Genomic DNA, 19713 nt, shown 5'->3' on the forward strand with positions numbered 1-19713 from the left:
AGCAGTCGGACCTCAAATGATGGATGACATTGGAAAGCAGGCGTCTTCGGCAGTGGCTCAAATGGAATACAGCAGAGCCCAGCTTTGCGCGGTGGTTACGAGTAACATGAGTAATTGATACGGATGTAAAACGCCTATTTCCTCCAAACCCTCCTGCTAGCTTGTCGTTGACGTTCTCCTCTGCTTCTGGATGAACATTTGCAATAAAAGTCACTGTTGTAATTATTAGACGACGTTCAGCTCCAGAACCCCTCTCGTGTCTCTTCAGTTGCCATTGTTCACTCGCGGCACAATCCAGGTTTAAGCCCCTAAATACGCCTCACAGACTTATTAAACACATTTAAAGTATAAACTAAGTACTCGCCACTAATGGAATACGAGCGATGACTTTCGAAGCTTGTGTTTCCGTAGCCCAACAAACTTTTGCATCTCAGCACACAACTATGGTGCATTCAAGGACAATTTTTAACAGTGGTGCACGTATGCTGTATATTTTACCTGTAGTATTTATTCATTAATACTGACTATTAGTGAATGAGATTTCTGGGGAAATACATTTTTTGAACAAAAATCCACAAATTTACACAAATTTCACGAATGCTGAGTCGCAAATGTGCAGTGATCCATTGTACTTCTGTCACTACGCTTCAATATGTATACCGTAAGACAGTATACTGTATAGTACTGTATACTGTTCCAAATCCATTCATGTTGTTGCGCAGTGGAAATGACAATCGCAATATTTATATGCTGCTTCTCTCTGGTAAATATCAACCCCTCAAGTTAGTCCCTCCCCTTCTGCAACGGGTGGTGAGTGTCCATCGCTGCACACTCACCATTTGGAGTGTTTTGGGTGCAACATCCAGGTACGGCGAGTGCACTTCATTTTGTCGTACTTCAGTACGGAAGTGCGCAAATTGAGAGAGAGCCTTTCATCATCCTCCTGTTGGACTCACACAGCATCTCTCTCTTCTACTTCTGTTTTTACCTTTTTATTCAGTCACTTTGTGGTTGTAATTGCCCGATTAACCACATTAAGCCAGCCGTGGTCTTTCTGCTTTGTGCGTTCTCAGGGGAGACGTCCTCATGTGGTCTCTCACCCAGGAAACCCGCAGTGTTCGCACACAAACATGGCCACACACGCTGGCAATGAAGAGTCGTACATTTTGTTCTTATTTTGCAGCGCCCGCCACTGCAACACACACACACACACAAAGATACAAACACACTCTTTCTGTTACATGAAGTCTAATCCAGAGAGTGAGTTGACCATCCATGACTTCTTTTCACACACTTCTTTCCGGGCTCTTTACAATCCTGCTCCTCTTCCCACTAAGAAGAGGGAGCGGTCTTCTGCTTTAGAATAAAATGAGTCCCCAGTTGACCCACAAGTGTTCCCTCAAAGCTGTCAGGTCCGACACTCGTCTTCAACATCACTCTAAAAGGAGCAGCATCAAGTAGTCCCCGAATCTTCAGGACATTTTGGATCATTTGTGTCCATCCAACTTCATGGAAATTTCTAGGGAAGATTAGAATTTCCCTCATTTTCCAGAACATTTCCCTTATTTATAATGTAAACGTTGACAACTATGGTTGTGTGTGTTTTATTCAAAAATGCTAATAAACACGTAACGACGAATGTATTTTTAATTATTGTATCATGGTGAAGTAGGAGAACATAAGGAGGCCATTTTATTGGGCGACCCAAATGTCGGCTGCCATGCCCCGTCAGGTTGTTGCAGTTCTCCATTAAAAAGACAGAATGAGACAACGAAGCGGGTAAATATTGGGCTCAAAGTGCACAACAACACACTGTCCATGTTTGGGCACTCAGGAACTAAGCACCGTGGACCCGGGTTAGCGTCATTAATCCGTTTCAAAATCCATTCCAACCAAAACTTATTCTAACTCAGTCAATTTTTCACATCAGTAAATAATCTCAATCCAATTAATCCCGACACCCAAAAACATTAACACAAGACACTTTCTTATAGTTTTATCTAGTTTTACATGCAGAAATCGATTCAAAATGCACATACCGTAAAATCCGGACTATAAACCGCTACTTTTTTCACATACGCTTTGAATCCTGAGGTTTAAACAATGATTTTTACATGCTAATGAGCTGCTGCTACTAATCATTTATGTTGGAGTGTAGTTTTGTAAAGACACATGAATGCCCAGTGCAATAGATTAGGTTTGTTTCCGCTAAAAGAACTGCAGTTCCCGCCATTCAGGAGATAGTGATGCTAACATAGAATTACTACTGTAAACTTCTGTTTGGAGTACTTGGACCGCGGCAGCTGTTGAACCCAAATGGAAAAAAAACATCTCACGTCTCACCCGCTGGAGCTAACGAGTGACGTTGGGAACACAGAGTGAAAGTAGGATCGCAAGATTTCTAGTGTACGCAAAGCACTTAATTCGCGGTTTTAATCCTGCCTCGAGCACTGCCACTTCCATCTGCTCCATATGTTACAACGTGGACGCCTGCAGCTGGGCCTGCCACGATAACAAACTGTGCTGGTTGATAATTGTGCTATAAATTATTGTTGGTAATCGATAACATTGGCTTTTTTTAAAGACCATTTTTTCTTGAATTTTTCATTAAGTGTCATGTCACATTTGAACCACTTGATGGTACTCAAGTATAGTGTACCTGTGTGAGTCACGAGTCGGTGAGTAAGAGGTATCTTTATTTTGCAGGGAGAGTAACAACACAGCTGACATTGAACTTCTCAACCACTTCACATCCCAGTCTTACTCATGGTGTCATAAAAGTACAGTACAGCAAAGCTCGCTGCGAAACAGGAAGTGCTCCCGACTACGCTACACTATATGGACCATCTCTGTTAAGAAACAAAAAAACACTCCAATAAAACCTACACACACACGCAGTTCTGTTGTGTATTGTTAAACTAATGTAGGGGTCATATTTGAGTCACAGCTGAGTTGCAGCTTAAGATGCAATGTTGCTGACTATACTTAAACACGTCCTCCCCCACTTAGCCACACGGCTCACTTTTACCTTCATTGTTGACAAAGACGCCAATGAGGCTGCAAGATCCACCCAGACACCACCTCTGTGTTTTGTTATTTCATGAATTCAGTAATGTTTCACACCTTCTTTATCAAACTTGTAACGTTCTTTGGCTCCATTGTGGGTTATTTTGGAGCCCTGATCAACAAGAAAAGCAGAGCCTTGTGGCGTAACTGTGTTAGTTGGCAAAGAACTACACAGTCAGCCGCTGATGACATCATAGACGGACGATGGAACTGAGCTACAATGACTCCCTGTTCTAGTTTCCAGTTCAGAGCATGCTAAACGGCATTTTATGATAAAAATACGTTACAAACAGAGTTGGACTCACAAAGCGTATTAATAACCCAACGAGACGAGTGCCATATTGTATGCTAACTAGGAAATGTACAGTATGCGAAGCAAGCCAACATTTTTGCGTACATTTTTGACGTAAAATGAAGAACACACTAACAGATTTGTACGCTGACTGAGGTTCCACTGCACACAGTACAGTCGTCCCTCGCCACTTCGTGGTTCGAACATCGCCCGCTTTTCAAAAATTCATTCTTTTTTGTGGTTGACTGCGGCCTATGATTCGGCAAAAATATTGAAAGACAAGTTCTATGTAGTGTTCTGGTCAGTAAAGTCACACTGATGAGACATTAACACTGCATGTAGTTAGCCGTGGCGTGTCTGACATGTCATCGTGGGAAGAAGTTCTCCTCCCATTCAGTGTCAAAGTGGTACGTTTTTGACTCCTTACTCCTTACTTCGTCCCACTCCGTTTGAAACCCTTTCTTAAGTTTAGAATAAATAAATTGGAGGCTAAGTAGTTAGCTGGTTAGCTATGTTCACCATGTTTAAAGTTGGGACCATCTCTTATATCCCTGCAGTGACCCCGTAGCCTGCGCATGAGTTGCGCAATGTGGTGTAAACAAAGAATAATAGGAGTCTAGTAGGAATAATAGGGCTCTAGTAACGGTAAAAAACATATTTTTTAGCAGTTTTCTATGCTCTAACTATGAAAATATTCCATTTATTAATGTTAAATCCTACTACTAAATTCACTTATCACGGTGGGGTCTGGAACCAATTAATCGCGATAAATGAGGGAGGACTGTATACGATTGAAGTGTACTGATGGATGTACCGGTATTCCATTGGAGATACAGCACCAGCGCACACAGCAAGGACAATGGAAGCGTGATTGGAGGAGTTTGCTGTGGAAGAACTGGAACTCCTGAACCTTTGGGATGATCTAGAATGGAAAATCCCACCAGTTGTTGTAGAAAGACTTCCCAGTAGCCGTCAGTAGGGGTGACCAGCTCCATATGTTTCTCTTTTCTCCACCTGTGGTTGTCATGGCAACATATCTCGGCATAGAGTGAACTTCTACGGCCTGTGACTCTTGCTACACAAAGGAAATCCATCAAATAATCCTTGACCTTGGGAAAGCGCATACTGGATTCTCCTCAAAGCTGCTCTTCAGTCAACAAGCCAAGATGCACTGAAAGATTTCATCCTCCTTAACACTGTCAGACAAAGTGGGTCGGTGCCGTCCCATTGACAAAGACAGAGTAGTGCGTACTTTTGTTTGTAATCCATGAGGCTCGTTAATTGTTTCTTCCGCGTTTCCTCGTTTAGTTCACCGTTCCACAGATTCCACAGTTGGGCGGCGTCAAGTCTTTTGGGAAGGACGTGTGTCTCGCGCTGCCGCACAGCATCTTTGTCGCCATCGCACAAGCTAATTAGCCTTGAACATCAAGATTAGCGGCGCGTGGCCTTGGGGGAGACACGCAACAGCAGGTGAAATATGAGAGAGAATATTACGTCTGTTGAAGTGCATTCATCTGCATTTGGTGATTGATGTCAGCGCATGAGTGCCGTTACCAAGCAGACAGGAAGGCTTTGTGGACATTTGGCATCCGAGACTTGCCTTGACGCTCATGACATTACCATATAGTATAAAATGCCATATATAGACATTTCCCAGCCTCTACCGGCATAAAATGACATTTAAAAATTATTACTTAATTGACAAGAAAATGTCACCACGGGAGGATTCTAGCGGCGTAATCACGCTTGTAATTTCTCCTCCTTTTTTTTTTACAATCATAAAATCTATAAGTGAGCTTTTTCTCCTCTCTTCTCGGCCCAGGAAGAAAATATTATCCCCGCAAGTTTAGGAATACTCCCTCAAGCTGAAAGCTATAAAGTCAAACACAAAGTTTTCAGTCCCATTCAGCAAATGTATTGTCCCGGAGTGAAGCCCGATGCGGGGGCGCTTCCAGGCGTTTACTTATGAAAGTCACTGCAGGAAGTTCTGCTCTATTTTATATTCACAGGCTAAACTCTCTGGTAAGAAATAATGCAAGAGCAATGTGCTGGAGCAAAAGGGATCATACGGCGCTGTGCAAAAGTTTTTGAACACCAGTGGTGCTGGTTCATCTTCACAGCGGCCATGTTGACGTAAAAACAAAAAGTAACAAGTAGGACACATACAGTAAGCAGGATTACACAAAAATAAACATTTTCACAGCGTGGTGATGAGTGAAGAAATTGTTTTGGTGAGGATCTGGATAAAGGATGAACCCCATGAACCAGGAAGTCGTCTGCTGTTTAACGAATAGATCGATGCTAATTGCTACGCTGTGCTTCAAATGGAATACAGTGTGCACTTGATTTCTGATATTGACAGTGTTGTGCTGCATAAAAATGAGATATTGGTGTTGTTTTTTTCTGCCAAAAATGATATTGGCGTACGAGTCATGACATTGTGCTCCGCACATGCCTTTGGATTCTTGATATTATTTAATTAAATTTTATGAATGTATTTATATTAATGAACAAATGTATCTGTATGCAATGCCATGTGCTTTTATTTCCTAACTGCTGTATATTTGATTTTTTGTTTTTATGTTTCTCTTTGTTTTTCCTGTATTTTACGTATTTTGACGTACAGCAAGTTTGCCTTATAAATTCGACGCTTACAGTATGCGATTTGAGACACAGCACGAGTTTCCACAATCTTTTGTTTATCAAACAAAACTAATGGCAGCCGGAGACGTTTGCACAGTACTACATGGATATGCATGCCCGTGACAGTGGCATACTTTAGACCCACAGAAGTACTGTCACAGTTGGCCGCAGACATGACAAAATCCTCCATGTGATCAAAGCGCCCACACAGGATGTTGTCAGTCGTCGGCATACAAAGAGTTCATTAACACCACACGGGGTCACATCAACGCGGCCGTTTATTAATCAGTCGTCACCCCGTTCGTAAGACGATGGACGGATGCTGTCTACACTGTAAGTTCCAAACTGAAGCCAGGAACCTCAAGGTCGCCGCTGTCACATCAATTTTTAGGGCTCAAGCAGACGGTTGCATCCGGTAGTTCCTCTAGGGGAGGCTGCCGGGCTTCTTTCAGGGAGTGCAGCACCTTTCTCATACATCCTGTGAGAACGGGAGGCTCGGTTTTTGTTCAAATCAATTTGTTTCCGGCGTGTTGGAAGTGAGCAGAGAGTCGTGGGGGTTCAAGGTTCGTGAGACTGACATCGGTGGGCTGGCTTGTTTACAACCGCTCTACTGGAAACGCCAAACACACATGCAGACCATCTGGATTTGTCTGTGGAAGCTTCGCACGACACAGGATTTCATGCAGAATAAACCTTATTAGTCTTGCAGTGGGGACGCTGAGGAGGTGAGGAGGATGAGGTGAAAGATACAAATGTTCCTTAAAGTCGGCTGCTGGATGTATTGTTAGAATTCAATGTACTGTACGAAACAATGTAGCTGCTTTCAAAACATGTAATATATCAAATTACAACTCAAAGTATTCCTTCCACCGTCCGACTATATCCTCAGTCGAGCTCAGCTGGCCCCCGTCCCCACTGGAAACAGTGTGGACCGGGCACTGCTTCCCCTTTCTGAAGTGCCGGACGGTTTTCCTTCCGCGGAGCAATTAAATGAAACAGTATAAAAAGGGGCTATGGATAGCGCATTAACGGCGATAACTAACTTGGTTGTGCTCCGTGGCCTCACCGAACTCCTCCCACACCCGAGTTTTTGCCTCGACCACCGCCAAAGCCGCGTGCCGCTTGGCCTACCGGTACATATCAGCTGCTTCAGGAGTCCCTCAAGCTATATTTATATTATATTTCAGATTTTTTAGTTTTTATTTTTAAGTTGTTAAACATGTAAATTGGGTGACATGTTATCTTATAAATGAAAAACAGTGTTTAAAAACAGTGCCATTCAATTCATTTTGCAAGCATATCTAAATTGCCAATGAAGGGGGGGGGGCACCACTTCGGGTAGGGGCGTCTCTGCCTGTCCCAATCAAAGCAAAAACTTTTCACAATACTGCCAAGGGGGCTGATGTTCAAGGTGAAACTGAGCACTTCTATGTCTCTAAAAGTCACATTTTTGTTGCTTATGTCCCACATACGAACAAAAGCCAGTTAAATATTAAAGAATACCTGACCCGAAACTGGTATGACCTGTGTGCAAACCGCCGCTTATCATACACAATAATATTAGCACATCTAACGATCACAGAATGGAGATGAGAGCATGAGTTCAACGTCACAATTGGTCTAATTGTCTAATTATCAGAGTCCCTTTCAGCCTTTTCGTCCTCAGGTCCTAACCCGAGGTCCAAGTGGACACTTTGCATGAAGAGATGTAAATTCCTTTTGAGGCCATCAAGAGAATGAGTAATAATTTATCGCTGTGTCTTTCATCTCGACGCCCACCTCTCATCGCCTCCGTTGTCGGGGACGCGTTTGCCTTTGGTTCAAGTGAAGGCCGATTGCGTTTGTGTTTGACTTTGGGGGTGTTTAAAGAGCAGCACCGCTGCTTTTGAATCATCCCAAAGTAGAATGTGCACATGGGGCTCTCCGCGGTGGCCCGACAGCTGAGCTTCATTATGTAAATGACGATGGTTTCATGTCTCTCCCCTGCTAGGGGCCACCAAAGACATGGGGAAGATGCTCGGTGGGGAGGAGGAGAAGGACCCCGATGCGCAGAAAAAGGAGGAGGAGAGGCAAGAGGCACTGAGGCAACAGGAGGAGGAGAGGAAGGCCAAATATGCAAGAATGGAGGCCGAGAGAGAAAACATCCGACAGGGCATCAGGGATAAGGTAAATGACACTGCAACACCCACATGCGAAGATGGAGCCCATGTCACACGCGTCACATGTTCACATTAATGGACCCTCTTAAAAGAACCTCCAAGTGATATACAATAGTCTCTCGCTACTTCACTCGATCGCGGTTTTTCAAAAACATATTCAGAAATAAATCATGCTGTTTTGTGGTTGAATGCGGCTTATTCTAACTACAAAATATATATGCATATTTAAGCAAATTTTACATATTTGTGGCCGAAATGGAGCATTTTCAAGCATAAAAATGGTTAAATTAAGTAAAATACAACTACAGTATAAGGCATTCAGAAGAATCAGTTTCAATACATGTTGTTGATAACAGTGTTGTTTTTGGCAGCCATTTTATTTTTAGTCTTAGTCTGTTGGACGAAAATGCTTCTTGTTCTAATTACGTAAAAGTCAGTTCTGTACGTAAACTAAAAACACTTTGGTGTAGTTTTAGTCAAGAAAAACAAAATGTTTAATTTATGTAGCATGTTAAGAAAATAGAATGGCCTAACTATCAAACAAGCAAAACAAAAAAAGGTTTTGATAGCTTATTAACCACTTGACTGGCACCCACACGGTACTGAAGCCTTCTGACTCTTCTTTCTTTCTGAGCAATGATCAAAATTCTAATGTATCTGTACTGTTGAGTTTGTTTTGCGTGTGTGTGTGTGTGTGTGTGTGTGTCCCAACTTTATTGTAAGCGCACCACAAACGCCACAGGTCATGGTTGGGACTGCATGATGTCACTGACGCACCCTTGTGGCTTATCGCCCAAAGCTAGCGGACTCTACGTATAACGAAGCACATAAACTCCACCTAATATATCGCAACAATGGCCAGACTGAATGTAAACACGGCAAACCATGATGCTAAGAAGAGAAGGCAAAAGTTCGGAGTTTGTGTGTATTGTGTGTGTATTTGTGTGTCTTCACTTTTTGGTTGTTTTGTGTGGTTTTCTGTCTCTTCGGGTGTTGTGGAGCTGGACTGGGGTGAGGCTGAGCTGTTTTTGTTTTTTGTTCTCTATTAATCAAATAAATAAATAAAATACAGTCCCAGGTCACCCAGAAAGCCGTTCCTGTGTGGATGAGAGGCTGAAAGGATCAAATCCTTTGCCGTTTTGACCTGAAAAACGTTTCAGTGTGGATAGCCCCTCGGTTATCCTTTAAGTTGATGTTTACATTGTAAATTTTCAGCATTCTCTCGTGGATTTCAGTGTGAAAAAAACCCATATATAAGTCGCTCCGGAGTACAAGTCACAGGACCAGCCAAACCATGAAAAAAGCGTGACTTATAGTCAGGAAAATACAGTACTCTGATAATGTGACTCCCAATGCTAATGTGTGGGTCTGTGTTATGTCTTACTGTATTTATGTCTCAGATTGCTTATTTTCTGTCTTTTATGTCTACTATGTTGGGTAATACAAGTGTAAAGGTGACTATAGGGTTGGTATTTCATGTCTAGAGGGTACTAACAATGTTAAAAATTGTATTTTGAAATTGTATAACAACGGGTCTGGAACCAATTAATTGCGTTGTGCATCAGTACACTCAGCGTTGATTATTTTTAGACTTGGAGACCCTTTGGAGCAGACTTTTCCAATTTTTTTATAACTTAGCCATTCGCCAGAGTCACAGTTGTCCCCTTGTTGAGTTTTTTAAGGGAAGAAAGAAAGCCAGCCCGCCGTGCGACAGCGCGTCTCGGGGATGCGTGGCAAGGGCTTGACTGTCGTCTCTCTGAGCTTTTGTTACTCTGGAATAACTCTGAAAGGCTGAGCAGGGCAGATGGCAGCGGAACGAGACGGCAAGCACCAAAAAGTGCAAACATACAGACAGAAGGCGTTACAGAAAGACACAAGTCTTCTGGGGGGGGGATTTGTGTCTGGATGTCATGTGAAACTTTTTTCCTGCCTTTCTTTGTCAGTTAGGTTGCAATCAACCCGTAGCAGGAGAATTTCTAAAAGCCTGAGTGCTGTGATGAATGTGATATAATATATGCAGCGTGTCCCCTGCCATTATACAGTATTAGGACCAAAAAAGCCTCTTGACAGTGCATTATTCTGAAACATGGACACAATGCCCTAATGCCGGGGGTGTTATTTGATAAGAGTATGCTTTTCTAATTCGATCTTTTACAGTGGACCCAGTGATAGCCCTTTACGGACCCCTGACTAATTAAAGTGAATAGGAAATATAATAATAGTAATAATACAGTATATAATCAGGCTCACGGACCGATCGCAGTTTGCGGGCGTTATTACTTCAGTTATTGCGGTGACGTCACTCAAAATGAGCCAATGAAATTGTTTTACTTGTCGAGAAGTGACAAGTGAGACTGAGAACCACGGCTTGCTCCAAAGTTAAGAAAAGTTGATAGAGAAAGCCGAACAGTTCAAAGTGAATGGAAGTACTAATATACAGTATGTCCATTCCTCCAGAATCCAGTACCAAACCTCTGGGTCTCATATGCTCTTAAACTGTAGCGCTGATCAAAAGTGCAAATGTGACACGACATTACCTGACAAAACAGATCACTGGAGGGGAAGTATCCACCCAAGTCGGATGTGAGAGTGCGGAAAATAACGTTGCTTAGAGCCCAGGTATGAAAAGTCTACTCGAGTCACAACACATTCATTTACAGCCCAGCAAAGTGCAAATGAGTGTTCACTGAATGGATATTGGAGCCAAATAGTGAATCCTTCACTGACGTGAGAGTTGTGAAGGAGTGCTTCTGCCGCAGAGACCTTAATCAAAGGTAAACACAAAAAAAAGGAATTATGTGACAAATTCAGGCAAATCCCAATGTCAGCTACAATGATAATCTGAAAATATGAAACTTTAAGAGGATGTACTGTTGCGGCTTTTCTGTTCAAGAGACACTTATTAAATCTTTATTATTTAATATTTTTTTCAGAGAAACCGGTGCAGTTTGTTTTGACTTAAAAAATAAGCCTATTGTGTTTGTTCATTGTTTGTACAGTCAAACCTTTTATTATTTATGTGATATTTGGTCCTATATTTTAAAAATGCAATTTAGGTGTCAAGATAATTGTGTTGTATTGAAACACTGGGGTGATGCGCAGGGTTTCATTACATTTGATTCATATAAGATGGTCTGTTGGATGCAATTTAAGGCAAAAATAAGATTTCGACCTTTGCTGTGAAAAGAACTGCATAAACGGGCCGCACTCAATTTTAATTGAAAACCCCTGATATATATCGGATCATAAAAATCAAAATGGTAATGTTAACATATCGTGTGGCCACTGTGTAAAAAAAAATAAAAATAATTTTACAGACTGTATGGCTGTGAGATTGGACGGGGACGCCTTCATGCTCTGGTGGATTCCAGGCAAATGGTGGCAAAGAAAGGCTGACAAGCTGTTTAGTCTGCAATTATTTTAGTCTAAGTGATCCCAGGACGACCCTACGGCCCCTCTCTCAAAACACACACCCGAGCGCGTCAACACAGCAGAAAGCGGGACCGGTCGTCTTCCTTTAGGATATTTATTGCTCCACAATCCCATTATGAGCAGCTCGGGGGTGCAGCAACCAGGTCACGGAGGAGTTCATCTCATTTTCTGCATCTCTGCCTCAAGATCAAGGATCCTGCTGCCTGTTGACCAGCCTGCGCTCGGCAACTTGCGCCTCGTTTCCCCTGCAATGGGCACATTGGCGAAACAAAATGCTTGTGTGTGAATTAAAAACATGACGTGTTTTCGTCATTATACAGGGTCAGGCAAAATGATCTGACACATTTGCAGGTTAAATAAAAGGCAAATAAAGTAAAGAAACAACAAAGTGTTTTTATTTTTGAAAAGTACATATAATGCCATTCTGTTTCGTTATGTTTTAAAATGAAATCAGTCAAATGGGATCCATTATTGTCCACACACTCAATGCAGATCCAGCAGCTCTGACGTTGGTAACCCATAACAAGATGGTGTTTGGAGCTGGTACGGGATCGTGTCTACCAAGATTGAAGCGCAGACGGAACGCTCGTTGTGTTGCAGTTACAGATTCGTTTGTTTTGATAAACGTTTCCACAATGAAAGCGCGATGCTCACCGGTCCAATTCATGGCAGCAACTGAAAAAGAAACGAAAAACAATGGCATTATAAAGAAACACAGCAAAATGGCATTATATGTACTTTTCGAAAATAAAAACACTTTTTTGTTTCTTTACTTTATTTGCCTTTTATTTAACCTACAAATGCGTCAGATCATTTTGCCTGACCCTGTACAAACAAAAATATGACCCTGGGTCGCGGAGATACCTCCCATAAAGGCATTGATCGGTCAGCTTTTAGTACATTCCCCAATTTTGAATTAACATTTGCAATAAATGTGACTGTTGTAACATATTGATTAGTTCCAGCTCCAATAACACTCTCTGTCTCTCTTGATTTACCATTGCTCACTAGTAATGAAGGAGGCTAACAAGCTAAATAGTGGAAAAGTGTTATGGTTGCTCACTGGCTGACTCCCCAGAAAACGCCACCCCTTGTGTTTTAGTGGAGAATTGCACAGCACACATCAAATTCCGACGCAGAACTGCGGAAGGGACGATATGCTGATGACACAGAAGCATACACTAAGTTTAAATGTCTCAACGTGAGTGCATGAAAGCTTTATTGTCGTTGTAGACAAGAGGTAAAACAAAATTACCACAGCAGCTCTGTTAAAAAAGAGAATAAAATATCATATGAATATGAGACTCGAAATAAAAGTATGCACAAATGGAGGGAAACCATGTCAAAAAGACTTTATTAGCACCCACTCTTTATGTCTCTGCTGAAAGTAACGGTGCAACCAGAGGTTAGTGTTGGTTTTGATGATGTTGACGGCCGCTTATGTCGGTCAGCCAGTTTGACTGGCATCAACATAAACCATAGATAAACTGGAGTAGAGTTTACGTTCTATAGTATTGTCCCTTGACAAGATATACTGTCATGAAAAGGGAATACTGAAATGCAGACCTGCCAACAGTTTTACCATTGAATATGCGTGTATGCGCCTCTGCTGTCATGTTTCAATTTCCGTGTTTAATGCCAAAATATGCTAGCATATCACAGAGCCAGTCTAAGATCATTGTCCTGCTGCAGAACCCAAATTGTTTTCAGCTTGAGGTTACGAACAGATGGTTGGACATTCTCCTTCAGGATTTTTTGGTAAACATCAGAATTCATGGTACCATTTATCACAGCAAGTCTTACAGATCCTGAAGCAGGAAAATAGCCCTAGTCCATCACACTACCACCGCCATATTTTACTGTTGGTATGATGTTCTTTTTCTGAAATGCGGTATTACATTTTACACCAGATGCAACGGGACACACACCTTCCAAAAATTTCAACTTTTGTCTCGTCACACCACAGAGTACTGTATTTTCCTCAAGGTCTTGGGGATCATCAAGATGTTTTCTGGCAAAATTGAGACAAGCCTTAATGTTCTTTTTGTTCAGCAGTGGTTTTGGTCTTGAAACTCTGCCATGTAGGCCATTTTTGAGTGCCCAGTGATGATGGAGTTTTGAACACTGACCTTAAGTGGGGCAAGTGAGGCCTGCAGTTCTTAGGGTGTTGTTGTGGGGTCTTTTGTGATCTCTCAGATGATTCATTGCTGCGCTCTTGGGGTAATTTTGGTTGGCTGGCCACCCCTGGGAAGGTTCACCACTGTTCCATGTTTTTGCCATTTGTGGATAATTGCTCTCACTGTGGTTTGCTGGAGTCCCAAGGCTTTAGAAACATCTTTATAACCTTTTCCAGATTGATAGATCTCAATTAACCTCAGTTAAGTTATGTTTTAACTGGGGGGGGTCAATCACTTTTTCACACAGGGCCATGAAAGTTTGGATTCTTTTTCTCCCTTTAATAATAAAAAGTTTCATTTAAAAACTGCATTTTGTGTTCAGTTGTGTCATAACTAATATTTAAATTTGTTTGATGATCTGAAACATTTAAGTGTGACAAATATGCAAAAAAAAGAAATCAGAATGGGGGCAAACACTTTTTAACACCACTGTAGTCTTTTACTACAGGGCTTTAAAATCATGGAGGTACCTCGGACCCCTCTGAGTCACAGCAGTTGGAGCCCCAGTCAGGGGCCACTACTGTGAGTCAAGCGCATGAATAATTTGGCTTATTTTTTACGCCAGATGCCCGTCCTGACACACCCCTGTCCAGGAATCAAACTGAAGCGTGTTCCATTACACCACCAGGGATTTGCAGTTGGATTTCTCAAAATACACTGCAGTCTTTTTTGGGGGAACTAATTGCTGGCATGGTTGGCACTCTTAAATAATACATGAAAAGTGGTGAAATATCCACCGCACAAACGCTTCTTTTGCGACTCTGGAGCTGCTGCATGGCTCCTGAAGCACCTGCATGACTGACTTGATTCTGTAGCCCAGCTGGACGTGTTTAACGCATGAACGTGCGTTGTTTCTGTGCTTGCTGTGCAGTACGGCATCAAGAAGAAGGAGGAGAAAGAGGCGGAGGCGGCCGCCGCCATGGAGCAGGCCTCTGAGGGCAGCCTGACCCGTCCCAAAAAGGCGGTGCCCACCGGCTGTGGCGACGAGGAGGAAGAGGAGAGCATCGTGGACACGGTTATGAAGTTCATCCCGGCTCCGCTCATGGATATGTTCAGTAAAAAGTAACCGCGCTCTCGGCTGACACCTTCCTACTGCGCTCATGTCCACCCGCTCTTCTTCTCTTCTAAGTGTGCTGCAACTGCACAACGTGACGTTGTCCTCCGCTCCTCTGATGATGGGGGTAAAACTTTTTTTTTTTTTTGCTTTTTAAAACGTGCGTCCTGCCTGATCAGAAGTTTATCACATTTATCTTTCCCACTTTTATTTGTAAGTACATTACAAACACAAATAATGATATATAAATATATGACATATAACAGATAGATGAGTACAAGCCATATTTTTAACTTTGACGATATCCAAATCATTTTTCTTTTATGTTCTTAGTAATATTTGATACACGCGATGTGTGTGTGTGTGTGTGTGTGTGTGTGCGCGCATGTTTTCTTGTGTCGTCTTCTCACTGGTTAGCTGTGAATGTGTGACAAAGTGAAGTCCATTACGTAACAAGACGGTGGTTGATGTCCCAGCAGACGTTTTCTTGGCATGATTTGTGACACTGTGATGTAGTCATCAACTCTTTGAGGCAATAACTGCTTTTCCACATTTGATTTCGTCATCAGCCTCCATTGTTGACTTCAAATGTTCTTCCACAGGGGAGGGAGGGGTGGTTATTAAAAATGTAAAAAAAACAAAAACAAAAAAACAAATGACATAACGTTTGTCTCCAAGCAGTAAAAAGATTGTTTAAAGTTCTTTTAGTCGGCGTCCTGTGGCAGCCTCAAGTGGCTCTGCTTTGACATTGTCACTGCTCTTTACTTTTGCACCAGTTTTTCTATAAAAGGAAACCATAAAAAACGAGAAGAAGCTTCAAAAGCGCAGACAGTGGCAACAGTGCAATACTGTATATTGTTCATCATGTCGACAATGACAGACAATCTTCATTTTTTGTGTTTAAACGTGAAGGAATATAACGTTCATTCATGAACGTTGAACACACCGTCTTTAAAAAGTGAAGTGAGTGGTGGCGCCTTAGTATTGTAGTTATCATTATTATTATTATTATTATTATATCCATAAGCTAAAGGGTCATCAGATGAAGACATGCCTTTTTTTAAAAAAAAATCTTCATCATTCTATGACATCTATCCAAAACATTCCAGCTATTTCAAACATTCCGCCAGTCTTGTGGCCTCGATGTGTGCTTCAGGCCATGTCCTCACCAACGCGGATATTTGCAAAAATGCACATTATCCCGTCCAAAAAACTCTCCATCCACACCAGTGGAGTTAAAAAAAAAAAAAATCTCTGTCCATTGTGCATATTTTTGTGCATATTTTGGCCAATCGGAAGCCTGAAAAAGTAAAATCAGTTAATAAATGTATAAAAATTGAACTATATAGTGCATTCGTGACATCACTGGTGTCAAACGTTACGTACATAATTTCATGTGGCCCGCAAAAGCCTGGAAATAAGTTGCGTCAATAAATCACTTTATATTTCTTACTAAATGTATTTGTACATTTAGTATATATATATATATATATATATATATATATATATATATATATATATATATATATATATACAAATACATTGGGCTTTGGTAAATATATTCCTTATTTAAAATAACTTGACACTTTTTTTGTGTTTAGCGCCACAAATGTACTTTGACTTGAACGAAAGAGCATTCAAAATCATGGGAATGGTGACATTTATTTAGTGGCTTATTAACATTTTTGCTATTGTGACAAATATAGGCTTTTGCGGTATTTTCCTTTTTTTATATGAATTCATTGAAGAAATACGGTCTGTTGAATTGTAATATTTGACACACTATTAGAGCATTACAATTGTGTTCAATGACTTTAAAGAATAGCAAAAAAGCTGACTAGCTCAATTAATTATCTTGGTAGACTATGGTCTGTTATTAGTCTAAACATATCGAAATACAAGTGATATGTAGAATTCTGGTCACTTGGTGGCAGTAATGACACAAAACATTGAGGCATTACCTTACATTACTTTACCTTAACACTGCATGAAGTCGTAAATTCAGCCATGGCGTGTCCAACATGACAAAAAGGTGAAAAAAGGTTCTCCACTCATCCTGTCTGGAAGCGGTAAGTTTTTGGCTTCTTAAGTTTAGAAGAAATACATATGAGGCTAACTGGTGTGCTTGCTAGATAGTGGCCATCTCAAGTCCCTGCAGCATAAGAGTTGTACAATGTGTTGTAAACAATGATGTAAAGGGACAATTTAAAGTGGTTTCTAATGGTTTAACATCAACGCTCGTGAATTATTTTTTAATCGCCCGTGCGTCCCTCACTGCAGAAAGTGAAATCAGCACCCGTAAGCCAAAAGGTCATTACTTCTGTTCTGTTGTTCGATAAGGTTTAGTATGGTTAAGGTAAGATAAGGGGTACGTGAGATAATGTCACACATTTCTCACGATAAAAGCCGACAAAGCTCAGTTTTAGTCATCCGTGCACAGACGCTGAAGCCGGAGTTTTGGAAAATCTTCACCCCGGCTGTTTTTATAGATAAAAATCGACATTTGTGTCAAAAAGACACAAGCACCTCGAAAAATATTCCTTTTTAAAATATCCGTGTTAGTGTGGACATGGCCTGAAGGTACACAGCATTTATCCAATAACACAAAGAATTACACAGTAGAGTAGTGCAGTGCTTCCCAACCTTTATTGCTGACTTATTTTACATTACAAACATCTCCTGCCATCTTGTGGAAGAGCTTTTAATAGTTCCGTCTGTCACTATATGTCGATGGCGTAGATAGATGAACAAACATGCATTATTTGTAGTAAAGAAATCAGCATCATTAAGTGAAATTGGATCATTTCCCGCGGCACAGTGGTTGGGAATCACTGGTGTAGCGCATGTCTGAAACGGACAATTCGTACAAGTTACAATCTGCGTTTGACATTCGCATTTTTTTTCCTCCAGAGTCACTGGTGTGAGCAAAACACAGTAATCGCTTTCAAGTAGGGATGCGCCGATCCACATTGATTGACTTCTGTTTGCCAATACCGGAGCTCTGTTTGCTTTAATACGCACCCATGCCAAAAGAATATCAGCAAAACTAGCTAGAAGAACATCCGCGAACATAGCTGTCTGACACGTTCACAACCTCACAGACGGTCGGACAACGCAGAACTGGTAATATTGCATGTTGTTGATTTGATATGCGGCGGTAATAAACTCCTCTCTACAGGCAAGTATGATGTTTTAGCGACCCGGAAATTTTGTGCAGTGTTAAGAATTCGTGATGTCTGACTGTTTTGTGCAGCCGTGAACGCATCAGGTGGAGTGCTTGAGTGTGTGAGTGAGGAGGACGTTCGCTGATATTCTTCTAGCCATGTTTGCTGACATTAGCACGGACGCGGCTCATGGATCGGAAATCTCCGCAGGCGGCATCGGAATTACGCAGCTATCGGAGCCCGATCGGATCCATGCCTACGTTTAAGTTGCTCAAATTCAGCTTGTATCGCCATTGTGGTGACTGTGATGACACCAGTGTGTATTCTCCAACCTGCTGTGGGTTTACCGTGCTAGGAAACTGCCTTTGTGCTCAATCAGACGCGCAAGTTGTTCCAAGAGACGTCATCCAGTTAAACCAAAGAACACTTAGATGACATTCTCTTTCTTTTTTTTCTGCATATCTCAGGTATTCTACTAATTGGCTAACATCGCGTCCTGGATGGGCCCTGCACAAATTATAATTCTGTCTTAGTTGCTCGTGCGACGACGTTCTACAAAAGCTACTACTGCCCCACTTTTACGCAGACAATTTTGTAATAGGTCCAAACACCCGTGCCCTTCTTTATGAGATAAGACCACCTTCACATGTCCTCCTTTTTTTTATTATAATTATTATTGGGGTTGGTTACGCTCCAGATGGCTACCAGGACACTGCCTGGACAAACTGTCTCATTAATGTCATAAGAAGAGAAAAAGCCGCCGCTTAATAATAAAAGTACTCTTAGATGTGACTTGAATGTAACCGTCCTCTTGCATCTGTCCTCGACTTAGCTAGCGCGCTACTTTTATGTTCTCGTCCTCTAGCCGGTCTCGTTTCCGTCCTCTGGTAGTTGGTGGTTGTTGTTAATTTATGGGGTTTATTTCCCTTTTTTTTTTTTTTAAATAAAAAGAAAAAAAAGGTGCATTTTTTTTCTACTGCAAAGTCTTCTCACCTCTTCTTCTTCATCCTCCCTATTCTGTCCAGAAAAATGTATGCATGCTCCGTGGTGTGCAATTGTTGATATAAGCGTTTTTGGTGTCCCGTGTGTGTTTTAACGCGCCACCTTGTTAGCCTCACTTGCATGCCATTTTAAGACAGATATTTTAGTCTGTAAACGCAAAAAAACAAAACAAAAAAATGGAAACTCACCGCGCACTCTGAGAATAAAGTGATTTCCTAGAAGCTGTCATTGTCCTTTTGTGTCTCCGTGCTATTTGAAACCAAATGCATGTTTTACGTGCAATGGAGACGTTGCACAGACTACAGGATTCCATGTTCTTCTGAAACATTGTGCTTTTTATTTGTCGCCAATTCAATAAAAAGCAAAAAGGGCTGTGAACAGACTGCAATGTGTTGTTGGGATGGTGATTGAATGAGCTTTCCTGTCATTGCAGTAGAGCCAAACTTTTTCACAGGTAATTCCACTTTGATGTTCTTCACCTTTTTGTTCATTAAACATGCAAAAATCAGCTTTGTGTTATAGATGACAAAGCACAGTTTATTGCAGGGCTGTGCGTGTGCTGCACCTTCAAGTCAGAGTCCATCTGCGGGTCGTGGATGAGATCCTGCCCCAAGCGGAGGATTTTAGTACCTCTGGGTTTTTTTCACGACTGAGGGAAGAATTGAACACAAGATTGAGAGGCAGATTGGTGCGGCATCCGCACTGATTCCAACTCTGCATTGGA

At 41.6% G+C, this 19713-nt stretch overlaps 1 protein-coding gene across 1 annotated transcript in view; it reads left to right on the top strand.

Annotated features, from left to right (window-relative positions):
* LOC129190395 (complexin-2-like) overlaps positions 1–19210 on the top strand; it is a 66184-nt gene extending 46974 nt beyond the window's left edge. Inside the window, exons 3-4 of the mRNA XM_054793070.1 lie at positions 7992–8167; positions 14641–19210. Coding sequence (XP_054649045.1) covers positions 7992–8167; positions 14641–14835 — 371 coding nt within the window. The 3' untranslated portion in view covers positions 14836–19210. The remainder of the gene's footprint in view (positions 1–7991; positions 8168–14640) is intronic.
* Positions 19211–19713: the final 503 nt, after the last annotated feature.

This window comes from Dunckerocampus dactyliophorus, chromosome 11, assembly GCF_027744805.1.
Source record: "Dunckerocampus dactyliophorus isolate RoL2022-P2 chromosome 11, RoL_Ddac_1.1, whole genome shotgun sequence".
Lineage (NCBI taxonomy): Eukaryota > Metazoa > Chordata > Actinopteri > Syngnathiformes > Syngnathidae > Dunckerocampus > Dunckerocampus dactyliophorus.